The sequence below is a fragment of the Nyctibius grandis genome, chromosome 8 (assembly GCF_013368605.1).
Source record: "Nyctibius grandis isolate bNycGra1 chromosome 8, bNycGra1.pri, whole genome shotgun sequence".
Classification (NCBI taxonomy): domain Eukaryota; kingdom Metazoa; phylum Chordata; class Aves; order Nyctibiiformes; family Nyctibiidae; genus Nyctibius; species Nyctibius grandis.
In genome coordinates this window covers 11470937-11495876 of record NC_090665.1, presented here as the reverse complement: position 1 = coordinate 11495876, position 24940 = coordinate 11470937, and the positions used below count along the sequence as shown (strand labels likewise).

At 53.7% G+C, this 24940-nt stretch overlaps 1 protein-coding gene across 1 annotated transcript; it reads left to right on the top strand.

Moving 5' to 3' along the window:
• The first annotated feature begins 7252 nt into the window (after positions 1-7252).
• Positions 7253-23534, top strand: TFRC (transferrin receptor). The gene is made up of 19 exons (XM_068406395.1): positions 7253-7306; positions 8982-9052; positions 10877-11090; positions 11714-11936; positions 12151-12294; positions 12997-13093; positions 13491-13613; positions 14872-14967; positions 15141-15280; positions 15662-15831; positions 16139-16258; positions 16885-16970; positions 17093-17156; positions 17502-17569; positions 17959-18026; positions 18459-18540; positions 19474-19695; positions 20178-20318; positions 20605-23534. Exons 2-19 carry the CDS (start codon positions 9020-9022, stop codon positions 20845-20847), a joined length of 2334 nt encoding a protein of 777 aa, XP_068262496.1. The 5' UTR covers positions 7253-7306; positions 8982-9019; the 3' UTR covers positions 20848-23534.
• The last annotated feature ends 1406 nt before the right edge of the window (positions 23535-24940 follow it).

The following is a 24940-nucleotide window of genomic DNA, read 5'->3' as shown; positions in this document are numbered from 1 at the left end:
CAAAGCTGGCATGCACACGGTATCGTGTGGGCCCCCATGGCACAAAGCTGGCACGCAGGCAGCCAGGGGCAGGTGTCGCAGCCGCTGCCAGCACAGATAAGGGGCAATTAGCAGGTAGGGAGAAAGCTCCCCCTCTCCCTGCTCAGCCCCTCAGCCCCGAACTAATCCCACCCCAATTAAAGCCCCCTCTTTGTTTTCAGATATTGCTGTGAGAGATTAATCCACCCTAAAACAAGGCATTTCCAGCAGGCAGACAAGACAAAGCCCAATCTCGGGTTGCAAAAGGCTCCAGCACCTGCCTGGGAGCATTTAATTACTCTGACAATGGCTTCAAAAGCAGAAAAGCCACAGAGGGCAGGAGAGCCCTGCAATCAAAAACCCACAGAGGTGGCACTGGCTCAGCCTGCTGCTCCTGGGTGCCTGGGGCCAGTGCCTGCAGGTTTCAACCATTTCCCAAGAGCAGAACCATCATCCAGCCCTTTTGGGGACACGTTTTCCCTGCAGAGCCTGCAATGCTGCACAGGGCGCTGGCTGCCTCTTTGTGTTGTTTCTTTTCTTTGTCCTTCAGGCTGCTCTTTTGCCAATAAATGCACTTTATAAAAACACAAAGCAGTGGACAGGTCTAATCTCCTGAGTCAACATGTGCCCTTATCGCAGAGGGTGGTTCCCACCGAGCAGGCTCGGGCTGTCCTTTATCTGAAGGCAGCAGCGTGTGCGTGCATTGCAGAGCAAATCAGAGGCAAAACTTTCCCGGGTGTTCCTGCCCCTTCCCAGGCCCTTTTGGGAGCATGGGAGTGAGCAGAGAGGGACTCTTGCGGGACTGATCCTGCTAGAGAGGTACAGCAGGTACTGCAGGACCCCGCAGGGCAGGCGCATGTCCAGCGTACAAAGCAGACCCCTCTCATCATAGCTTCGTGTCCTTTCATGTCTCCACCCAGACATCTCTCAGAGCTCGTCTTTCCAAGGCTGATGGGTAACAGTCACTTTTCTTCTGACTACCTGGGCTTCTTGGGCGAAATGCTGCAAGTTGTGGATGGCATCCCTGGCTTTCTAGGATTCAAACCACCAAGTGTGGAAGGGAAGAACCCCAACAGCCCCTAGCTGTGGCAATCGCTGATTCAAGAAAAGTGCTTGTGTAATTGCATGAGGCACTTTGCAAAAATGATCTGAAATGCCTGCCCGGAGGTGCGCTGGAGGAGGAAAGAGGGGCTGTGTGTTGCGCCCCAGGTACAGATCAGCGAGGAGCAAAGCAGGACGGAGGGAACTTGTGAGCAACCCATGACCTGGAGGCAGAGACCCTCAGGGCTGTGTCCCAGCTCCCCTGTGGGTCCTCTCCCCACTGCCATCTTTTCCCTTTCCACTTCCCACCGCTCAAACCCTCTGCCCCATGGGCCGATGCGGTGCTGAGGCCAGGCCCATGGGTAGCCATCAAACACATGGACTTTTGTGGCGGTGCAGAGCAAGATGGACCTTTGATGTGCCCCAGGGCGGCCGTGCTGCATCCCTTTGCTTTTCAAAGGTCCGTCCTTGGCTATTGTGCTCACATCCTGAGCTTGTTTGTACACCCGCCCGAGGCCCCCAGCCCCACAGCCCCGCTGCCGCAGCAGCAGCCGCTCTCACTGCCAGATAAAAGCAGCCGGGCTCACCGGGCAGAGCTGCTATCAGAGCAACAGCAAGCGGCACAGTCCCGCCATGCAGCTGCCGAGATAGCAGGAGCTTTGCCAGGCTGACCCCGCACCGCTACAGGCTCCAGGTCACCAACAGCCCCTGCTAGACCTGCCCCGGGCCCGGCTGCCCGCCGCAGGGCTGCCCGCGCGCCTCGGCTGTTGGCAGGAGCCGTATCAGCCCCGCGCACGCCGAGGATCTGTCCTCGTGCTGCCGCTGTCCCCTTCGGCTGCACCCGGGGAGGGACAGCTTCTTGCCAAAGGCATAACCGATGGGCAGGAAGGACGCCAAGGCTTTGCTCTTTGCTAATTGCCTCATGTCCCTGTGGATTCTGAGCAGGGGTAACACAGGGATGAAGCGGGGCTGACAGCCCACCCTCCTCCCTGTAGGCAGGGTTGGGTAGCGCAAGGAGCACTGGGGGGTCCGCAGGACTTTGGGGATAAAAACCGCAGCAAAACCCAGTCTTTGCAAGCAAGGAAGCCCTGTTAAAGGAGCCAGGCTGTTTTAACCCCACTGGGGCAGTGTCCAAGCATGAGCTTCTCTGCTGGGCCTCTGTGCCAGCCCCTGGCAAGCAGGGCAATGGTAATGAGCACCACCACGTCCACTTCCCTCCTTGTGCGGTGGGAAAGACGGGGAGATGAGCCTCCTTACGGCAAGGAGGCAAAAAAAAGCCCAGAGATGTCTGAGGAGGGGGTCCATGGGATACCCCACGTCTGCATGTTCATAGGAACAAAGGACCGCATGACCCTCACCCCAGTGCTTCTCCCCCGGGTGCTCGGGGCTTTCTGGCTGACACATGGGCGTGCAGCAATGCGGAGAGCCAGGCCAGGCCCAGGTGCTTCCCCAGGAAGGATGCAAAGACGGGTGTTATTTCCAAGGGAAGACAGAGCTGTGGCCAGCTCTCAGCATTACCTGCAGCATTTCCACTCTCTCAAGTGCCTTCTCCTGGCTGCGCGGGGCCCACCCCTTGCCTCCTCTGCAGTGCTTTTGCACCAGGCGAAGAGGCAGCAGATCCTCTCCCAGATGCCAGTACCTGCCATGATCCCTCTACCTCCTCAGGCTGCACTGCAGCTCATGCCAGGACTGTGGCTGAAGACCCAGAGCTCCTGAGCACGGCCGTGTGTGCCTAGATTGCGAGGAGCGAGCAGGATGAGGTGACCTTGCCCAAGGCAGCACGATGGCTTTTCCTGCAAGGGTCAGATCCAACTACCTCATCCCTCTTTCAATCAGGGCAATTGAGAAATGCAGTAGCAAAGGTCAAAAACACCAGGTCTTCTAGAGGATGGGGATACTCATGGTGTTGTGAAATTCTTGGATATCGCACTGCTGGCTGGGGGAGACAGGAGCAGAGAGGACAGGCTGTCCCGCGAGCCATGCCTGCCAGCCCCAACATGGAGCGGGGTTGCAGCGATTCCCAAGGTTGAAAAAACCTGGATTTCCCAGCTCCCTTCCGGGACCTACAATAGCTGATGGCACCTCAGTGCAGCCTGCGGGTTGAGCAGGGAGCACAGGCAATGCGTCGCTCAAATCTGCTCCCAGGAAGGCAGGAACCGGCACTGCCGTTTCTCCGAGCGGCTGTGATGCAGAGGAAGCGGCTGACACACGGGGCAGAAGATCAAAGCCTTTCGTTTGTCCCCAGGTGCCTGTTGTCTGCCTGGCCCTGCACCCTGGGGTGCCTGAGGTGCTTCACACCCTCTGTTTTGCAGAGCGCACAGCCCATAGGAGCCCTTTGACTACCTCCCACCCCATGGGCCATCGCATCTCCTGTGTCCCTTGGCCTCAGCCCAGCAGCATGCACTTGGCTGCAGCACCTCCGACTTGGCACCACACTCCAGCGCTTCATTCTTGGCTTTTCCATCCCTCCCAGACCGAAGAGCCATGTTAGTCCCAGTATTTCTTGCCATAAAAGTGCTCAAGTCACCTCCCAATGTTGTTTTTGATAAGCTGCTCACAAAGCACAGGGCATTCTGTCCAGTCTGTTTATCTCTGTGGCTCTTGTTTTCCCTCTGTTTTTTAACTGCCCTCCCAAAATGTGGGTAGGACAGCTGGTCACACGAGGGTCAGCATGCTGCAAAACTGAAGTGAAACTGTATTTTCCTTCCCACATTTTGGTCCCATGTTTCAGCATTAACCCTGCAGGAGGGACCCTGTCACATCACGGGGTATTGCATAAAGGAACGTGGAGTCATTTGAGTTGGAGTCAGGGGACTCACAAGCCCCTCAGGAGTTCAGAGGGACAAACATCTCCTAAAATACCAGGGTCAAGCTGCAACAAGGAGGAACGCCCTGATGGAAGCTAGGCTCAAGCGAGGTGTCAGGACAAGCACGGAGGCTCCTGCACTTAACTGCGGGCAGGAGCTGGGCCAGGCAGGGAGCAGAGCAGGCAGAAGCAAGCAGGAGCTTGGTGCAAGCTGCTGATACCTATGGCGTGGCGCAGCTGGGCTCGAACAACAGTCTGCGGCAGCCAGCTTCAGAGTTTAAATGCTCCTGGTCTTTGGGAACCGGACAGAGATCTCCAGGTGGATGGCGATGACTTTTGATATTTATGAGCCTCAACGGTGCTAAAATGATGCATGCAGAGGCCATGCATCTCGCTGGGATGAGGGATCAGAAGTCACCAATCCCACATCCCCATCGCCCTTTGGCCATTTCCCAGCTTTGTCTCTCTCTGCTCCTTGCAAAAAATTTTGGCCGAGCTGGCCAGCCTGAGCACCTGGGCTCAGCATCACCCGCAGGACAGGCACCACTTTGCAAACAAGGTGAGTTCCAGGCCCAAGGGAGGTGGCACCAGCCACTGACGGCCGGTAGCCAGCCAATTCCCACTCCCTGCCTGCACCCAATGCAAGGTAAAGGGAGCTCAACTGCTCTCGGGTACCACGTTGCATTTGAAGAACCCTCATTTTAAGGTATTTCACTGACAATGCTGGTTACGGTGCAAAAATATCTGAGTTTAGAAGGTCAGCTTTCTTCTCATTTCCTGGCAGGTGTAGAAATGGGGAACTGCTCAGCACACGGTCAAACATACCATGAGAGGGAACAAAAAACACCTGCAGCATGCATCTGTCAGGGCAGCTTGGGGCTGGCACGGTGGGGCACACGGCACCTCCCCTGCTAGCTGGGGCAGAGACACAGTGGACGGAGGCCATGGGGAGAAATAAATCAGGCTGCCCCTTTCCTGGCTTGCAGTTCGGCATCGCTCCCAGGAACCTCCCGAGTCTGAGCTCCGCTGCAGGTGTCCCACCTCTGGCAGGACCTCGGTGCGGAAACGCTGCTCTGCCCAGATCACAGCCCTGCGCCTGGCACGGTGTGCCCAGCCAGCAGGCACCAGTACCGGCACCAGTGCCAGGTGAAGGCTTGGAGAGGGGAGCCCAGGAGGAACATAACAAACAGGGCAGGGCTGGGGCTGTTTTCCCCAGGTTATACTATCCTGAGCAGCAGGCTGCATCTAGACTGTTACGTTGAGAAATGATCGGAGGATCCAGCCTGCAGGACCGATCTAATCCCTTTCTGAAACCTCTCACACCAGGCACCGCCGAGTGACAGCAGTGTCCCCTCCATGACTGGCATCACCATACCCAGTGATGGATGGAACTGGAGAGCCTTGGCACTGGAGCCTGGCTCAAACCTTCTCCAGCAAACGGAGCCGGTGGGCCCACCAGCACATCTTGCCTGGGAGCCACTTCACAGGAGGCTTGTCTCCAGACAGCCGCATCGAGTTTCAGATCTAGTTAATCCCTCCTTTATCAGTGCAGGAATGTATTGCTTTTCACAAAACATAATCCTCTTTTGCAGTCATGTGTTCTGTCAAACGACAAACTTTCTGCTCCTGTCCTTCTTTCCTGGGAGAGGATTTGAGGCAATAATCCAGGCCTACCAATTTATTTCTTTAATGAGAAAGGGACAAATGAGCACAGCATTGCAGAACACATGCACACCCAAACCTTGAAGCGTTCCCTGGTTCCAGCACACCTTTGAGGGATGTCCTGAGCTGAAGGACTGAGGCTGGAAGCAGTGACATCCACTCATGCCGGAGCCCAGACAGACAGGGCAGGGGAGGCTGTGCCCACAGCCAGGTTCCACTCACGACCATGGGCAATTCTGGAGACAGCAAACATCAGTGTGTGCTCAAGGAGGGTGAGATGTTCTGCAGGTTCTTTATGAGATTAGCCATCAGCTGAAAGGAAGCAGAGTAAATATCACAGCCCTGGTAGTCCTCGGGAAGCCACAGCAGAGAGAGCTCTGGCAGGGGAAGCTCCCTTTGCAGCCCCAGCTGGTGCCTGGCTGAGCTGCAAGCCTCAGCCCTGCATCGCACTGACAACTGGAGATACGCTTGCCAAGGGCATGGGGGGCTTATGGGTTCCCTAGATACCCCTCAGTATGTTATTTACCATTTTCACTCTAAACCCACTGAGCTGCCTCCTTACCCATTGCTTCAGCTTATGAAGCATACTGAAAGGAGATGTGTGCTAGAACTTTGTTTCATGAAACAACCGATACATTCTGCTTCTCCTTCGAGTTCCTTAGAAACAAAACAGGGAACCTCATTGCTCTGCACATGATGGCTTTTAGAGAGTGAGCTCTGCACGCCAGGGAGCTCTGGGCTCACTTTGCCTGCCCCAGGGAGATGGTTGAGGTAAGGACCCATTAATTCACAGCTGGAGTGATCCTATGGTGACCACCAAATGGATGCTTTCACCTGCACAGCCTGGGTGGCCACAGAAACTGCTCTGCAGGCCACAAGCCGCCTGTGGCCTGACATGGGCTGTCCGTACTTCTTGTGTTCACACACTTGGCTCTCATAAAGGTCTGCCATGCTTCTCATTGTGCAAATAAAACAGCTATCATCTACCTCAGACAGCACGACACGAAGGAAAGGCGCCCTGGGTGCCTCTGCTCGCTCAGACCTACAAAGGCAGCCCTGAGCACGCGTGACTGGCTGGGGCCTGAAGATGCCGAGCGCTTCCCAAGCCACAGCGAGTCCTGCGTCTGGTTTGCACCACCCAGGGAGGAAAATATTTTTCCTGCCCTCTTCCTTCAAAATGCTGAGTGTGGGAATAACAGATCCGTGACCTGCTCCTTCTTGTGGCCGCCGCGTCCTGTGGTCACAGCCCGGCTGCACCGTGCGGAGGTGCTGGATCCACCTCCCTGCTGACAGGCGGCTGCCCCGCTTCCAGCTTTTCCCGAGGGCCAAGCTGGAGCTCCCACCCAAACACGAGCAGCTCCTCTGCCGTCCCGAGGGCATCCGAAGGCAATTTAAAGCGAACGCGGCTCCTTCACATCCCTTCCCCGCAGCGCGGGGGGGCTCGGGGAGGGCAGCAGCAACGGGCCAACGTGCAAAGCCGGCGGAAGGAGGTTCCCCTCCATCGCAAGCCGCCCCCCCTCCCTAGGCAGGGCCCACCGCCGCAGCCCCCGGCCCAGGCCCAGGCCCTTCGGCCGGGCCCCGCAGGCACCCGCAGGGGCTGCAGGGCGCGCTCCCGCCGGGGCGGGCGCGCGGGGCGCCGACGGGAAGGGGGAGGAGCGGGCGGTGCCGCCGGGCGCGCTGATTGGCTGCGGGCGGTGGGGGCGGGACGCGGAGAGGGGAGGTACAAGGGCGCCGCGGCGGCCGTTGCGGTACTTTGGGCCCCGGCGCGGCGACCGGAGGGTGAGCGGCGGGGAGGGAGCGGCAGCGGGGCGGGCGGGAGGAGAGGGGCGGCCGCCGCCGCCTGAGGCGAGGTGGCGCGGCGACGCGACGCGGCGCGGCTGAGGCGCCGGGGGGGGACGGGGCCGCAGGGGCCGCACCGGTTGGCGGGCCCGCACGCACGTGGCCTCCGCGCAGGCTGGCATGGCCGCCTGACCTTGAAGGCGGGTAGGGCCCCGCTGCCGGGGCAGCCCCCCGGCCCGGGCGAGGATGCGGCTGCAGTCCCGGGCCGAGGGGAGACGTGCCCTCGGCGGGAGACGTATCGCCCGGCCCGCTTATCTGGCGGCCCGCAGCCGGGCCCTGCCCGCGATACCGGGGCCGCCCAGCCCCTCGCGGGAGGCTGCTCCTGTGTTCTCCTCCCTCTTTACCTTATTTTTGAGGGCTCGGGGGTTGCTGGCCGCCTCCCGGCCCGGTCGGCGGGGAGAGGGAAGGTCCCTACCCCGTGAGGCGCCCGGAGCGCGGGCTCTCCCCCCACCCCCGGCAGGCGGAGGGCGTTTGGGCCGGGAGGGGTTCGGGGCTCGGGGGGGCATCCCCGGGAGCATCCCCGGCAGGCTCGATGCCCACAGGCCCTTTGCGCATCCCTGACTCTTCCCCCGGGGTAGCTGGTCTGGCTTTTAGGAGACCCTCCATACGCACCCCGCATTGTGCCCCGCCTGAGCCCCAGATTGTCACTCGGAAAAGGCTTCTCAGAGCTGGCGGGGATTCATCTCCCTGTACTCTTGCCCTAAGCAAAAGGTGAAATGAGCGGATGGCCACTATTAAACTTTGATCTCCAAATAAAACCTGCTTATATTGCAGAGCTTACAGGTGTAAAATTAATCCACGTGCACCTGAAGACCAGTTCAAAGCCGGTTCTGCTTGAGGGCACACTCAAGTTGCATGCTCCCAGCCTAAATGCCTGTCCCAACCCAAGCTGTCTGGTCACCAACTTACAAAGCTTTTTGAAGCATCTTTTCAGGAAGATGCTGAAGTAAATCAGTTACAGTTTACCTTTCAGATAAGTTTGCTGTCTAGAGAAACCCAAGCTATAAAAGTTACTGAAATGCTTTTGGAGAGTTGCTCTTGGCTGTTCTGGGAGACTGTTCAAAACTGAAATTGCCTTGATAAAGAATATAGCCATCTAGAACGGGCTTTGCGATTGGAAGTGTTTTGTCAGGGCAGGAGTTTGTGCTTCTTTGCCTTACAGTGTTGTGTAATTTCTGGCTACCAATCGTACTCTCTTCTCCATCCTGTCATTGAGACAGACCCCAGGAACCTTAGATATGTGGTGTCCGTTGTCACAGTTGAGCAAGTGCCTCTTGCCAGCACTCTCTGAGTGGTGGTGGCCCTACCATTAATAAGACCCCTGGCTGAAATTAGCCATTTGAGACTGTATTCCTCATTTATACATGCCCCCTCCCGTCCCCAAAGTTCAATAGAAAGAGTTGGTTTGTTCATCAGAACTTATATTTGCAGTGGGAGCATGTGAACTTCTAGGTTGCATTCAAGGTTGGTGTAGGTTCACCAACATTGTGACTTGCGTATAAGCTTGCACATAGAATCCATGGGCAAGCATTGCACTAGTGGCAGTGACTGACCTTGGGTGTCTTATCTAGTGGTAGCGGAACAGCTTGACTTGACTTGTGTTCTGAACTTCTAGGGCTTTGGTCAAGTTGGCAGGCACTCCTCCAGAAGGCAATGGACCATGCCAGAGCGGTGATCTCTAACTTGGTAAGACACAGTCCCCCTGTGCCATTTTTCCCTTGGTAGACTGATGATCCTGCAGAAGAAAGGTTCAACAACATCCATGTTGGTATTGGAGAAGATGACAAATCCAAAGCAGTGTTAGGTGCTACTGTGTGGGTTGTGAGCCAAATGTCGCTGTAGCTAGCTGGCCATGATAAGGAGGTGGCTTAAGCGGTTCAGTGCTGGTGGGGTTATCGTTAACTGCCACGATGTCTTGGGTCTCTCAGGAAGCTGATAAGGAGGGGGGGGGCAAGCCTTGAACAATGTTCCAGGAGGAAGTGCTGCTGAGGAAGCTGATTAAATGCCTATCAGGACAATCAACATGTGTTCTGTTATGTTACTTTGGGGGTGGTAATTCAACTACAAGTCCAGCCTTTGAATGTGACCTGTACTTAGAAACAAATGTGCAGGAGGAGGTAGCTCTGAGCTAGCTCAGCCAAGCCCACCGGTCCTAGAGAGCTTGGACTGTGAAATGACCCTAGGCTAGGACTGCAAATGTGGTCATTTCGTCTCTGAACAAGCATGGAGGATATGGGGGGCTGAGGCATGTCCTCTGCAAAGTGTGAGGGAAGCCAAGCTACCAAGAGGCTGAGCAGGGAGATCGCTAGGATAGACTGCGGTTGCCCTTTCCAAACTATGAGTAGCCAACCACTTCATTGCGGGTAGTGTGGGCCAGAATGAAACCGCAGGTCTGAAATGACATTGGTTTAGTTTTGACCAACCAAGCTGATGTCTGGTCTCTTCACCTCCAGCTGCTGACTTGTAGGTTGAGAATGAGCCAAGAACTGTAGATGAACTGCTGAGACTGTGACAGGGCTTTGGCGCTTGCCACCACCTGCTTCTCCAGTACAGTGAAGAGGGGCTGCAGGACTGTTGCTCCCAAAGCTATTCCTCTGGCCTTTTAGCCAGTCTTCTGCCTGTCTCCAGCACAATTGTGGCTGCAGGCAAGTTCAGCAGCTCTAATGGAAGCTGAGTGGTTCTGCTCAGTGCCTGGCTACGTCTGGAATTGAGTTTAACTGTCTGTTAATCTGAGCGACTGCCTTGCGCACAGGCTGCTGCTCTGTGGGCGGTTGGACTGTGCGTTGCAGCTGTTTAAAAAAGTGGGCTCCAGACTGGAAGCTGCTCTGCTTGGGCACTGATAAACACCTGTCAAATGGTTCCAGTCGCTGGTGGATGCAGGAGGTGTATCCTCAGCTTTCATGTTAGCTGAGGTAGCAGGATTCCCATGGGTCATCTCTTTTCAGCCTAGCTGCTTTATAATACTCATCAATAGTGTAATTTAAGAGTAGCCTGGGGCAGTTTAATACAAGATTATCTAGATACTGGATGAGAGTATTTATGTCAAAGTGGATGTGGCTCAAAGGCACAGCCATGGAGGGGTTGCCTTCCCTTTCCTCTGCCCTGATCAAAGTTCCCTCCTGTGCAAGTTGCACGTGTTCAGGTCAGATCAGTGCACTCCTGATTAAGACCAGGAGTATCAGCTTCAGTCAGCCTTTGCTGTGGGGTGATGTGGGAAATGCAGCTGCCATTGGCCGTGTCATATCTGTAACGGACTCCAGAGCCACGCTGGTCAGAGTCTAGCTTGAACTTGTGCAAGGCAAACAGATGCTAAATAGCCTCTGAAGGCCCTGAGTGGGTCTGAGTCTAACTTGTCTGTTCAAAGCAGCCAGCCTGACTTACTGACAGGCTGCGCTGGAGCGGTTTCAGGTGAACGAGCTGTATTTGGTTTGGAGCGTAGGTGCAGCTGGCTGCAAGGACTGCAGGCTGGTGTAGTAAACTCTTCCATCACATGACTGTCTTTCAACACAGTGCGGTGGCGAGCCGATGTCGTACACGCGCTTCAGCGTTGCCCGGCAAACGGATGGAGACAACAGCCATGTGGAGATGAAGCTGGCTGCTGATGATGAGGAAGGAGGGGAAACTGGGAGACCAGAGCACCTGCACGCCAGCATGCCTCATCCGCGGAGGAGTGTCAAGAACCTCTGCTTCCCAGTCATCGCAGCTCTCCTCCTTCTTTTGATTGGTAAGGAACGGTGGGAGGCAACTGCATGAAGTGAACTGTGGTATTGAGCATTTCTGAGGCTGTTAACATTTTAATCTGTATTGTTTCAGGAGATAATTAAAGAGCCTGGATCCAGGCTGCAGCTTCCTGTCACTAACTCTAAGTATGTCTGGCTCAGACTTATGGTACAGAATTGGCACAAAGAAGTGTGAACTTTGACGGTGGAACTGTGACTTAGCTAAAGGGCAAACTGGACCATGTGACAAGTTTACTGGTTTTCCCTCGATTAACTCTTAACAATTCTCTAGGGATGTGGGTCAGTGTATCAGTAGAGCCTCTGGTGCTCATCTCTCAAGGGTTTTAACACTGCCACTGACCTAAAGTAAGCATTCTCCTTCCCAAGTGGTGCTGGAGGGACTCTGCCAAGCACAAGATCAGATTTACAGTGTACCTTAAAACATGCCAGCTCGGGCAAAATGTCAGGCTGCATATTCCTGTCTGTCCTTAGGTATGCCAGCTTGTCAAAAATGGTGTGAGAGCAGAGATGCATCTTAACCCTGAAGCTGCTTTGAATGCACTTGCCTGGTGTGGGGCTGGTTTAGTCATCTTTCTGCAGCACAAGGAAATACCTGTTCTGTCCATAGGGTTTCTGATCGGCTACTTGAGTTATCGTGGACGAATGCAGAAGGCTAGCAGGTGTCTGGATGGAAGTGGCAAGTGTGAGATTACTCCTACCACATCTTACTTAGTGGATGATGAGGAAACTGAGGAAGAGGAGGTTCCTGGACCACCTGTCTTCTACTGGCCTGAGCTCAGAACCCTGTTGTCAAATAAGCTGTCAGCAAGACGTCTTGAGGACAGCTTGAGGTAACAGTTCCAGAAAGCTTAGCTGCAGCTATGAGAGAGGCACAGCCTCTGAGCAGAACTTAAGCTCTTTTGGAGAACAAGGGCCTTAAAGATGTTGGGGGGTGGCATGCAGGTAAACATGGGCCTAAATGGCCCATCCAACTTGGGTTTGCAGGCGGGAACACTGCAGTGCAACCTGGTGCTGTAGCCTAAGCTATACATATGTTACCTACAGGCAAAGAGCAGTTAAGCACTCTTTTGAAGCTGGCCAGAGTGAAGATGAGAACATTGCCGGCTACATTCACGACCAGTTCACCAGCTTCCTCTTGGATGAAGTGTGGAATGATGAGCACTACGTTAAGCTGCAGGTCAAAGGCAGGTACGTTAATGAAGAAGTGCAGATCTCTTCCTTACAACATGGATATCTGTAGTCTTGAGCAAACACGTGATTTCTGCTGAAAGCAGTGCTAAAATTGTGAGCCAGTTACCCCTCTCCAAAGGACACCTCAATCTAGCCAAGCAGTAGCTGCTCCTGTCTTTTCTCAGGCTTTCTAAATCCAGAGGGTCAGGTAGCAGCCCTCTGGATTTTCTCCTGGGACAGCTGTTTTCTCAAAGCATGCTTAGGAAGCGGTGAGAAAACAAACCTGAATAAAAACTCTAAAACTGATAGCATGGGCAACTCTGTCCTGTCACACAGACAGGTTTTGCAGACCTGGAAGTGGCTCCTATAGTAGCTCAGGAGGGTATAAACAGGCATTGTGTTGGCTGACAGCTCATACCCTTGTGTATTACTTCCCCCTTCATGTCAGGGGGAAATGAGTTTGTTTAGCTCCTCTTAGGAGGGGATGAAGAGACTTGGAAGCACAGATTGTTTCTGCTGCTTGTCTTAGAAATTAGCCTTCGTTAATGTCTCTGAACAACCCTAGAGGTTCTTGTACGGAAGTACTGGGACGAGTCTACCTGCTTCAGGCTCTGCATTGACTTGATCAGAATTGCTAGGGTGCAGACTGAAATACGGGCGCTAGTTAAATATGGCATTTACGTATGAAAGAACACAACGCTGTCTCTTTACATTTAACAGTAGCAACAACAAAGTGTCTATTCTGGAAGATGGTGAAGAGGAGGAACTGGAGAGTCCCGATGCATATGTGGCATACAGCAAGAGTGGCTTAGCTGTTGTAAGTGACTCCAAGAAGATCCTGGAAATGTGCTTGCGTACTTACCAGGTGGCAATGTCCAAAATCTGTCCCTTCAGGATACGCAGTGTATAAAGCCCTCCCTAGTTAGAGAGCTGGGGGTGGTGGTGGGGAGAGTGGGGTGAGGAGTGGACCCCCATAGTTTTATTACTTCTGCATCTTGCTGAAGTAACTGTTTAAACTTCTCTGCTAGGATCCAGACAGGAACCTTGACAGAAGTGCTACTCCAACAGGCACGTTGCATGTGATCAGAGTTGACATTACTGACCTTGAACTCCCTGCTGTTAACGGGAGTCACTGTTACTGTGACTCTGGGGGCTCTTCCAAGTATCTTACTGACGTAGGATTGCTGCATTTATAACCAGTGTTTCTGTTCCAGGGCAAACCAGTCTATGTGAACTATGGACTGAAAGCTGATTTTCAGAAGATACAGAAGTTGGGTGTTTCACTGAATGAAACTATAGTCATCTTCAGAGCTGGAAAAATAACCCTTGCTGAGAAGGTGAGCAGTCTGTGCCCCAAAGCTTGGCCAAACTTGGCAGCAGGAAGCTATGCTTCCTCCTCTTGAAGACACACCTCTGTGCCTCAGTTCAGGTCTCTAGAACTCATGTTTGTAGTCTTGTCCCTGCAGGTCTGGTCTTGCTTGTTTGCATTAAGCCTCCACATGCAGGTCTGGACACCAAGACTGAACAGAGCTGCTTACCATTCATGGTGGCATTCTTCTTGGCCTCTGGCAGTCTTGCTGGGACAGCCAAGCATCTGGAGTGATGGGGCTGGGAGGCAGAGGGAGGCAGCCTGAGGGCCACAGGGTGCAAATCTGACTGGTACTGCTAGATGCAGCAACAGGGCTGCTAGAAGTAGAACAGCCTTGTCTCCAGAGCACCTCTTGCTGCCGCAGCCAGATCCCTTCAGAGCTTGGCTGCAGTGCCTCACTTGGGCCCTTGCTGACTGTTCACTCGGACCAAGTTGAAGATGCTGGCACTGCATGCCCAGTCAGTTGCCATGCGTGTTCCTCTAATGTTCACTCCGTAGCAAGTAGAATTGAATAGCCAAGCAGCCTAAAGGATCCAAGTGCTTCTGTACACAAGCCTGTTCTAGGTCTGGACCCAGAGCTGCCCCTCAGATGGCTGCTGCTGGGAAGGCTGGCACATAGGACTTTCCAGTCAGACTCTGCCTATCTGTCTTCATCACAGACACAGGCAGACCTGAAAAGTGCTTCCACAAGGGGTGCTCACTGGTTCTCCAATCCCCTTCTCACTTTTCTGACTGGTGTCTAGCCTTGCAAGAGTTTGTACTGGTGGCATATTGGAGGCAGCTGGGTTGTAGGTGTATTAAACAGGAACCTGACTAGGCCACTCTGCCTCTGTTTTCCATGTGAAGGTGAGCCTCCAGTGGCTGCTTATCTTGTCTCGAGACTAACCTAATCTTGGGAAAACAAGTGGAGCATAATCAAAATTAAATAACATCTTTCTTCTAAGCTGCTCTGAGGAGCAAATCTGAGCTGAAGGAATCGTAGGGTGAGACACTAACCATGGAGTGTCTTAACTGTTCAAAAGGGTGTTAGACACGCTCTGCCTGGAGTAGGACTGAGATGCTAGTATTCAACTTCCTTGTGTATTTGTCACTGTCTGGTAGCTGTTAAAATCTGTTGTGGAGTTGGGCACTGAGGAGCACAGCCCTTCACACCATTACTCCATGTGCTTGCCTTAACTCCCTGGCTTGCAGTGCAGATGTGCAGTTCATGTTACTCTTTGCTTCAGGTTGCAAATGCCAAAGAGGCAGGAGCAGTTGGTGCCCTGATGTACCTGGACCCCTATGATTACAAGAACACAGATACACTTGTCCCCTTCGGACATGTGAGTATGCAGATGGCTCCCCTGTTTGCTGTTCTCGTGAACCCTTCTTACTGTGGACTGCAGACTGCAGCAGTCCTTCTGCAGGCCTCTGGCTCAGCAGTGCTTCATGCCCTTGTGTAGATGGAAACTGTTGGGCTCCTCTGAGGCTTGAGGACTCCTCTTGCTTTTCACAGGCCCACCTTGGAACTGGAGACCCTTTCACCCCAGGCTTCCCTTCTTTCAACCACACCCAGTTCCCACCAGTGGAATCTTCTGGACTGCCTCGCATTGCTGTTCAGACTATCTCTAGCCAAGCAGTAGGCAAGCTGTTCAGGTAACTTTCTCCCGGCTTGCAGGCTAGCCTGCTGTGGCCCTCTTGTACGGGTGAGGACGGTGTTGAGGTGCTGTGAGTCCAGGGAGCTCTCTGCTGGTCTCTGCTGTGTATCGCAGGGAGCACTTACTGGGGCTGGCTGGAGAAATGTCACTTGTGTCCATGTCTCATGTCTTAAAGACTGATCTTAATCTAATGTTGGATTCCTCTTGGCCTCTGTGTCCTACCTCTCCCTTCATCATTAGTGGGACAGGACTACAAGCTATTTCCTGAGCAGGCCCTGAACAAGACTGCACCTGCAGTGGCAGGCTTGCTTTTTTCACGGGATAGCTAAATGAGGTCAGAGCTGGATAATGAGTTCAAAGGATCTCTCTTTTCCCTCAGCAAAATGAATGGAGAGGAGTGCCTTCCGGAGTGGAAAGGTGGTGTCATGAGATGTAAGGTGATGCTGAGCAGCACGAGCAAGATGACAGTGAAACTGGTCGTGAACAACACTATGGTGGACAGAAAGATTTTGAACATCTTTGGTGCTATCAAAGGATTTGAAGAACCAGGTAACAGCAACTGCCTTGTGGCTCAGTCTTGAGGGGAACCCTTCCTCTTCTGTCATCATCAGAACATGACAGCTGCTCCCAGACAGAGACAACCACTTCCTCGGTAGAACCAAGACCCTTCCCCAAGGGTCAAGGAAAAAGCTGAACCACGGTGCCAGGGGAAGGCTAAACGAAAGCAAGCAGGGTGCCAGATTCAGGGGTCAGGCTCCATACTCTATTCCTAGTACGGAAGCTCAAAGCCGCTTTTCTGATAAATAGCGTTTGCAACCTGAAGCTTGCAGCTCAGATCTTGATGTCTCCTTTATAGATCGGTATGTTGTGATCGGAGCCCAGAGAGACTCCTGGGGCCCAGGAGCGGCCAAGGCCGGCGTTGGAACTGCCATGTTGTTGGAACTTGCCCGTGTGATCTCGGACATAGTGAAAAATGGTAAATATTTGCATACAAAGGCATATGGGGGTGGGAGGTGATGCAGGTTTAGCTCTGCATGTGTTAACATTGGAGAGCCCAGTTGGAAAATAATCCTTTGGAAAGGTGTGGGGAATCTGCCAAAGCTTCCTGAGAAGCTATTACTTGTCCAACATAGACAACTTGTCTGCAGTGAGCACTCGCTCCCAAGGGCCTGCCTGCTTCTATCTGGTATGGCTTGAATGCAAGAATGTCCTTGGATAACACACAGTGCAAACCTCAAACTTGAGCTGTCTATTGGACCGCCAAGCCTGAAGGTGGGAAACGCTGAAGTAGCTGACCAGCTGGAGCGGTGGGGGCTGCATGGTGGCACTTAGTGTGAGTGCTCCTGCCTCCAGGGTTAATTTTGGGCTCAGGCAGCTAAACAAAAAAAGGGGGGAAATGCAGACAGCATGGTTTTCCTACACAGCTCTGCTGCGCGGCAGGGCAGGGTACAGAGTCTGTGCAGCCGCTAGTGTGCACATTTGTCTGCAGCAGCCAGAATGCTTCAGCTCTGAGGAGCAGGCGATTCATCAATGCAGGCCCTCAGTGCTAATCTATATCTCCATGGGGGAAGGGCAGACATCTCAGTCTCTCTCTCTTCGCAGGTGGCTACAAACCAAGGCGCAGCATCATCTTCGCTAGCTGGAGTGCGGGGGAGTACGGAGCTGTGGGTGCTACTGAATGGCTGGAGGTACTGTTTCTTTGATAGACTTCTGCGTGATGGCTGCACAGTTGTGATTTCCTGTTCCTGTGGATTAAACATTGTGGTGTTGTACTGCTACTGCTCATCTTAAAATGCTTGTTTTGTTCTAGGGGTACTCTGCCACACTGCATGCCAAAGCCTTCACTTACATCAACTTGGATGCTGCAGTCCTAGGTAACGTGCTACTCTTAAGTTTCTGGAAACTGAGTGGGACCAGAATAGCTTGATAGATGTCCCTTAACCTCCAGGAGTGGGGGCTGTGCCAGAGGTTGATGCTGGGTGTTTGGCTGAAGGCTGGCATGACTCCATTTATTCTCCTGTTGTCATTGATGCTGGGAAGTTGCTGCAGCCTGAGCCAGAAGGAGGCAGCTCTGCTAGGTCCCGGTAGACTGTCCTGTGTCTGTTGAGGATCCTTTGGCAACAAGCTGTAGATCAGTTGTTGCTCAGTCATGGAGCTGAGCACCTCTAGCAGTAGTGGTTAATTGTGCCAGCATGTCAAACAGCCTTTCTTTTTTGCAGGCTTCAACCACATGAAGATTTCTGCTAGCCCATTGCTGTACACATTGCTGGAGAGAACTCTGAAGGGGGTGAGTTGAAGGGTCTTGGGCTAATCGAGGTGATTGTGGTTTTAAGGAGGAACTGAAAGCAGCCAGAGCTGTGCTGGGTTACTTTCCCCAGCTGGCACCTTCTGAGGAGAAAGCCCCATTTAGGAGAAGGGGCTGACATACTCTGGAGGGCCCTGCCTGAAGTCAGCTGGGCTCTGGGAATCGCAGTTCACACGTGCAGAATCTAAAATCAGCAAATGCCACAGTTCGGTGGGAGGTGAATGCCTGCCCGGCATGAACCGTGCCTTTGTGGAGAAAGGTCAGGGGAGCACACCTGACTCTGGCATCTGCACAGCAACGCAAGCTCCAGGATGGACCTGGAAGCCCAAGCAGAGGTTAGAACAAGTGCACTGACTGTCATCTCTGTGCAGGTGAAGGACCCAACAAAGGATTCGGGAAGCCTGTATGACAGGGTTGGCTCTGACTGGGTAAAAACAGTGTAAGTATTGTCATCCTCCTGTTCGGGAAAGGAAATCTCTATAAAGAAACATACTAAATGGCTTCTGCTCTTTGTGCTGAAGTCAGCCCAGCTGACTTCAGAGCCCGCTGTCTGGGGCGGGTTCTACCTGCTGCGATAGGATCAGGCAAGTGTGAACAGCACAACACTAGCTGTACTTAGTGCTGCCCCAAGCTGCCTGTAGGCAGCTCAGACACCTTTTTGTAGGGCAAGAACAGCCTTGTACAAAGACCAGTGGCCGGAATTGGACGAGCAGCCCTCGGCACTTGGCTGGGACTCCTTGCCGAAACGAGTCTTGCCTAGACCGGGTAGTCCAGTTGGCTCAGAGCTTCAACTCTAGGGCTTGTAGCTTTTCCCCCGGGATGTCCAAACCAGTTGGTAACTACTCAATACTTGTTGTTTTTTTTTTTGCAGTGTTCCCCTTGGTCTGGATAATGCAGCGTTCCCTTTCCTGGCCTATTCGGGAATCCCGGTGGTTTCCTTTGGTTTCTGCAATGTAAGTATTGTCTGCCTGCTTGCTGTACTCGTTCCATGGAAGGTGCTATAAGGATATCTGCGCTCTAGGATGGCAGAGCACATGGTGCTGTCCCAAGCTCATTGTCCATGCAGGAGCCTCTCTGGGGGAGGAGATGCGGCCTCTGGACCTGGTGGTTGTGACAGTACTTGCTATGAAGGCTGCTCCTGGGACACAGTTGGCCTATGGTCTCTGTTCCAGAGTCCTGAACACTCGTTTTTTGTTGGGAGAGGGGGCACTTGCCCTTCTGGAGGTTCAGATGTCAATGATTCAGAAGCTAAAAGCACTAAAAAGATGTCAAGCTGTTGCTTCAATGAAAGACTGTACTACGGCCTGCTGGTCAGCAAGCAAAGTGCACTGGGGAAGCGGTACTGTTGGCCGGAGCAAGTACTAACTCAGACTGCTCAGGTCTGCTGCTGCAACTTGGGGCTGGCAAAAATGGTATCAGCCAAGCAGCCTGCTCTGTTACTGCAGGCGTGCAGCTGGGAGCCTTTCTGGTAACAGCTTCCTCTGCTTATGAATGCTTGGATTTTGTTAGTGTCAGACTTGTTCCACAAAAAACCTTGAGTTATCCTGCCAAGAAGGGTTGGAGGGTGCTGCCAGCACATACCAAACTGGGTGCCAGGGTTTGCCTGCCTGCACTTCAGCAGTGAAGTCTTAAGGGGAAAAGGCCTGTATGTCTTTAGGTCTAACACACTAGCAGAGCATCCTGCTGATAGCTGGAAACTGTGAGGGATGAGATGCAGGAGCTCCATTCCCTTCCACTGTGCTTTGAAGTTTTGCTACTCAAGTCTCACTACTTAGCAGCACAAGGAGATGGGATGTGGTGGAAGTAGCAAGCAAACTGTAGTGGGAGGTGAAAAATCCTCGGTGGAGAAGCACTCTTGCCTAACTTCAATGCCTTCTTTCTTGCAGAAAGATGAGGAATATCCCTTCTTGGGCACTACTGAGGACACTGTGGAGAACCTGAAGGTGACTGACAAGTTGTATGCTCTTATGCGTGCTGCTGCAGAAGTTGCTGGACAGATAGCTCTCAGGCTGACCCATGATCATGAGCTCTTCCTGGACTTTGAGAGATACGGGGAAGAATTGCTAACGTTCCAGGAGAAGTTTTTGCCCTACGATCGGGATGTGAAGGTAAGAAAGGCTCAGTGCACTGAATCCCCGTGGACTATTATGGGGCCGTGTGCTAATGAGGCTCTGCTGCCATTGGATACAACAGGGCGGACATATTCATCATGTGGGCATGAGAGCGTAGCAAGATGTGACCTCAGTCAATGTTCCTTACAGAGCAGTGCAGGCAGAGTAGCTGTGGCAGACAGATTTAGCTAATCTGGCTGTGGTGAGCTCCTGAGGAAATGAATGTGGATGGTTTCTCGTCTGGTTATCATTCACAGCACAGTGCAGCTTTGCATCTCATTTGCACCTCTGCTGAAAGCCTACAAGAAACTGTGGGTGGGGAGAGACGTCACTGAGCTCAGTGACCTCAGAAGAGCCTGCCAGGAACTTGTTCTGCTACTTGGTTAAACTAGCCAAAAAAAAAAACCCCAACACTTTCTTTCGGTAAGAGAGCAGCAAAAGAAGAAAATCAGGTTTGCTAAACAGCTCCTCCCTCACAGGCACTGGGGCTGACCTTGAACTGGCTGTTTTTTGCCCGTGGTGACTTCCAGCGTGCTATAGATGCACTGAGAAAAGACATCACGAACAGTGACAGGGAAAACGAGGTTGTCCGCAGAGCCCTGAATGACAGGATCATGAAGGTGGGTACCTGCAACTGGTTTTACTTTCTTCACGCAGGAAGGGAGTGCTGGCTGGGATGGGCCTCTCCCTTAGGAGCTGTGGGCACTGTGCAGACAGGTGCCTCTTCCACTTGCTTAGTGTCAACGTAATTGGCTTCTGCGCTAGCTATCGGGAGAGGGTCTGGCCCTTGCAGAGCTGCTGCGGGAAAGGGCTGGGTGGGGATCGGAGGTGGGGAGCTCGTGATGGGGCAGGAAGGAAAAACTTGGGAGGTGAGAGTATAACCCTGAATTTGCACCTCTACTCCAGGTGGAGTATGACTTCCTCTCCCCCTACCTCTCGCCAAAAGAAGCTCCCTTTCGCCACATCTTCTTCGGCAAAGGCCCCCACACCCTGATGAGTCTGCTGGAGAACCTGCAGCTACTGAAAACCAGCAGGGACAGCGTGAATGTGAACATGCTGAAAGAGCAGCTGGCCCTGGCGACCTGGACCATTAAAGGGGCTGCCAATGCCTTAGTGGGTGACATCTGGAATACGGACAACGAAGTCTAGACACGGCAAACAACTGGTTAAGGTACAGGGTTAGGGAAACCCACTCCCTAATATGGCATTATTTTTCTGTAGATTTTCCAGCAACAAATCTTTTTTTGACCAAAGTTGAGCACAAAATTTAAATCTCACCTTGACAAATTCACAGGAGGCAGTTTTAAAGCAGGTACTAAGATGACCATGAAATCTCCTCTGACCAGGCTCCCATCTGACCACAGTCCAAACCGGTCACGTACAGCTGCTTGTGGGGCTTGCTCTCCAGTGTACTTGAGAACTAACAGCTCAGGTGACTCCTGAACCGGTACCTTGAGTGGGGAGGTACCTCGTCTATTTAGGGTTTTAATTGTTGGCCCCCTAAATCTAGTGACAAAATGGGGAATGGATTCCTCTTAACGCTTGTAAGGAGGATCCCTTCTCTGGGAGGGAGCTGCAGAGACCAACCTGTAGTTCAAAAATAAAACAACCGAGTAATAGCCCCACAAGTGCTGGATTATCAGCAAGCTCTGAAGCGCCCGGCCTGCCTTCACTCAACAGCAGGATCCCAACGACATCTTGGAGGCTTGCTTCTGCTGAGGCAGGTCTCAATACCCAGGGAGAATGACCCAAAGATTATCTAATGCCCCCTTTATATCCTTAGCTGGCACCTTGGCAAATCCTGCAGCATTGAGAAATGGCTCTAGTCGGGCACTTCAGACCTTGCAGCTCTGGGGCCTTTTGTGAAATCGAGTCTCTTGCTGGCCAAATCCTGTTTGACTGACGCCATTTTGCAGGATGGCTCTTGTTTGGCACTGAGATATTTATTTATTTGTTTATTTATCAGTGACAGTGTTCACTATAAATGGTGTGTTTTTTTATAGAAGATAATTATCGGAAGCAGTGCCTTCCATAATTATGACAGTTATACTGTCGTTTTTGAATAAAGCAGCATCTGCTATTACAATCAAATATGATACTGGAACTTTGCATTTAAAATAATCTAAACAGGCCCCTCAAAATAAAAAAAAGTTTTCAAAAGCTAGCAATTAAGCTTTCTGTGGCAAAAACACCCCTCTGGAAGAAACTTGAAGGTGTAAACCTGGTAGCAAGTCTCCGGGTTGCACTCCAAAGTGATCTTTGAAACGCTGAAAACCTGAGTGGAAACTCAAATACTAAAAATTTGGCTTCCCTGTGGTGTCTGTGCCCCTCTGTGGGTTTTGGACTCCCTCTTTGCCCCCCTTTCTGGATGCCATGTGCTCGCAGGGGGAGCAGAGCTTCCTTCCTGGCCCCAGTGGAGAGGCTCACTGTGTAGCCCTGGCTCCACCCGTGGCAACACACACACAAACTTCTCAGATTAGGCGTTGGCCCGATTTTTAAATGGCAGCTTCCTGCAAACTTCCAGTACCTTATGTATCATGAAACCTGACATTATCGGGGGCAGTGTCTTCCATAATGTGTAAAGAACAAGGTAGTTTTTGCCTACCACGGTGTTATATCGGAGGCAGTGACCTCCATATGTTGCACTATGGGTGTACGTAATTATCGGGGACAGTGTTTCCCATAATTGTTCTATGCTTATCATGCAATGTCATCTGCGAAGCTTGATGGTTAGTATCTAACACGGATCAATTTCCTGCAGTCCTATTTTTTCACTCTCCTGTGGTGTTGCAGATACAAACTTCGGTCTGTTATGTACTTCCCTAGACTCTACCTTCTCCGTAGGCTGAACTGTTTCAAATAGCTGTGCTGTCTTGAAGTGGCTTCCTGCCTCCAGTCACAGGACTGGTGCTTCAGTGTTTAGTGGAAACTAGGCTAGTTAGGCTGTGTGCTCTGTGATGTAGTAACCTTCCTTCAAATCAGTTATAAAGACTTGAGGAATTAAAGGTGAATGTAGGGCTTGGGGCTGACTGCTGCCTGGAGGACTCTGGTCACTGCTCTGGATTGGGGTGTGTGCTAGGGAAGAGGCTGGGCCCGCTTTGGCGCTGGGGTGATGCTGGTGTGTGTGCATGGGCAGCTGCTCACTCCCCAGGTCTTGCTGGAAACTCCAGTCGTGCCTCCTGAGTGTTGTGTTATGGGGGAAAATCAGTAGCACCTTTCTCATGGTGCCCCTCTGCTCCCTGACCTGAAGCTGAACATTGCTGCTGTTGCCAGCCCTCTGCTCTGCAAACAGTTTGATTTGGCATTTAAACCTAAACCAAGCAAGTGACCTGAGCCCCGGCAGTAGTCCTTGAGGGAAAGATCATTGTTCAGCTGGAGCAGAAACCTGGGCCTCCACAAGGAACAGGCAAGGACGAGCCCCCAGCCTAGTTCCTGAGCTCAGCGCTCACCAACTCGGAGGGCTGGATTTTCATCTGGAAGCCTGATGCGCAGGTGTGTGCAACTCCTTGCTCTTCCTGAACTACCCTGCTGTCTCTGAGGCATGTGTCCAGCCCTGTCTGTGTTACTGTTTCCTAGTGACACTTCTCTGGATGGCATTTAAGAGCTGCTGTCTGGGAGTCCTCATGGTAGTGCTTGCATGCATCTTGATGTCAGACTTAATCACGCGCTTTAGAGCCAGCAGAGAAAGATGAAGCGTGTCTCCTGGCTAGGCAGCACAACCCTGACTACTGGGGTGTTGGGATGCCTTGCTCAGTGCTGGCATCTAACTGGTGTGGGGTGTTGACTCTGTTTCTGGGTTACCTGCTGTCTGCTCAAATAAAGTTTCAAAGCTTGAATACTCAGCTCCTCGTGTGGGTTCTTGCAAAGCCATGATGCTGTTGTGACCATGGGTGAGCTTGGGCAGCTGAAGGGAGGCTGCACTCGTCGTAACTGCCACCTTGTTGATGTGCAATAGCAATGCTGCTCAGGCCTGCCTCACTGCAGGCGCCTGGGATGAGGACTCTGGCAACGATATGGAGGAACAGGGTCTGCAAGCCCCCCAGCCACCCCACTCCTTTCATGTCTGTGTCTTCCCTGCTGCCTCTGAGTCACTGTGTTGACCCCGAGGAGCCCACAGTGTTGGGGTGGATGGCTGGAGGAGGATGAATTGTCAGACATCCCCCTGGCCATGGCTTTGCAGGTCTCTGTGGGTGAGAAGGGGGCTGGGCAGGGCTGTGGGTGGTCGTGCCTGTGCCCCAGGAAGCCAGAGATGTCCCCTGCCCCTCATCACCACCCTGGAGCTCCCTGGGGTCAAGGTGCAGATGGGTATTTGGTTACTGCTTCATGCCCCAGAGAGCTCTGGCAGGGTGGGAGCTGCACCCCCAGCCCCGGAGGCCTGCTGAGGTGAGGCTGAGCTGGGGCTTTGCCCTTCCACTACGCTCAGCTTTTCTCCACTGCCTGCCCCCATCCCCAGTGCCACTCTCACCTTCTGCTTTACAAACCCCGTACCCTGTGCAGATGCCGCACTGGGGGTGGGAGGCAGCCTCTCCAGGAGCCCTGCTCGCCCCTTACGGGCTGTCCCGCCATCGCTCTGGTCCCTCCTCTTCCCCGGGGGTGATTGACTCGTTGGAAACACGTCGTTTCCCGCATCTCCCTGCCCGGCCCTGGCAGGGCTCCTCTCCCTGCGGCGCCGTGCGTGCGTCCCGAGGGGCAGGGCCGGGGCTGCCCGGAGCGCTGCCGCAGCCGGGCAGAGCCAGCCCCGACGGGGCTGCAGGGAGCGGGGGCGCAGCCCCTCCCCGCGCACCTGGGAGCAAGGCTTCGGGCAGCCCCTGCCCTCCGCCCCGGCTGCCACCGGTCCCTGCAGCGGAGCGGTCCCGGGGCCCGGCGCTGCTCTGCGGTGAGTCTGTCCGCGTCCGGTCGCGCGGGTACCCGGCTGTCCGGCCGCACTCCTCACCCACCCGCCTGCCCGGCCGGCCCCGCCGTCCCGTGCCCCCCCCGCCCCCCCGCCGTTACGTAAAGCGGCGACGCGGCGCCTTTAAGAGCGGGGCCGGGGGCCGGGCGGCGCGCGCCGCCCCGGGAGCTCGCGGCGGCGACAGGAGGCGGCGGCGGGGCCGGGGCTCCAGCAGCGCCGCGGTGGGGGGCGGCCCTGGGGGGGCTCCCCCAGCGTGCGGGGCCGGGCCGGGACCGCGTGCACCATCCGGGGGCAGGGGGCGAGCGGGGCCCCGGGGGTGGCGGAGGGCGGGGGGCTGAGCCCGGGGGTGCC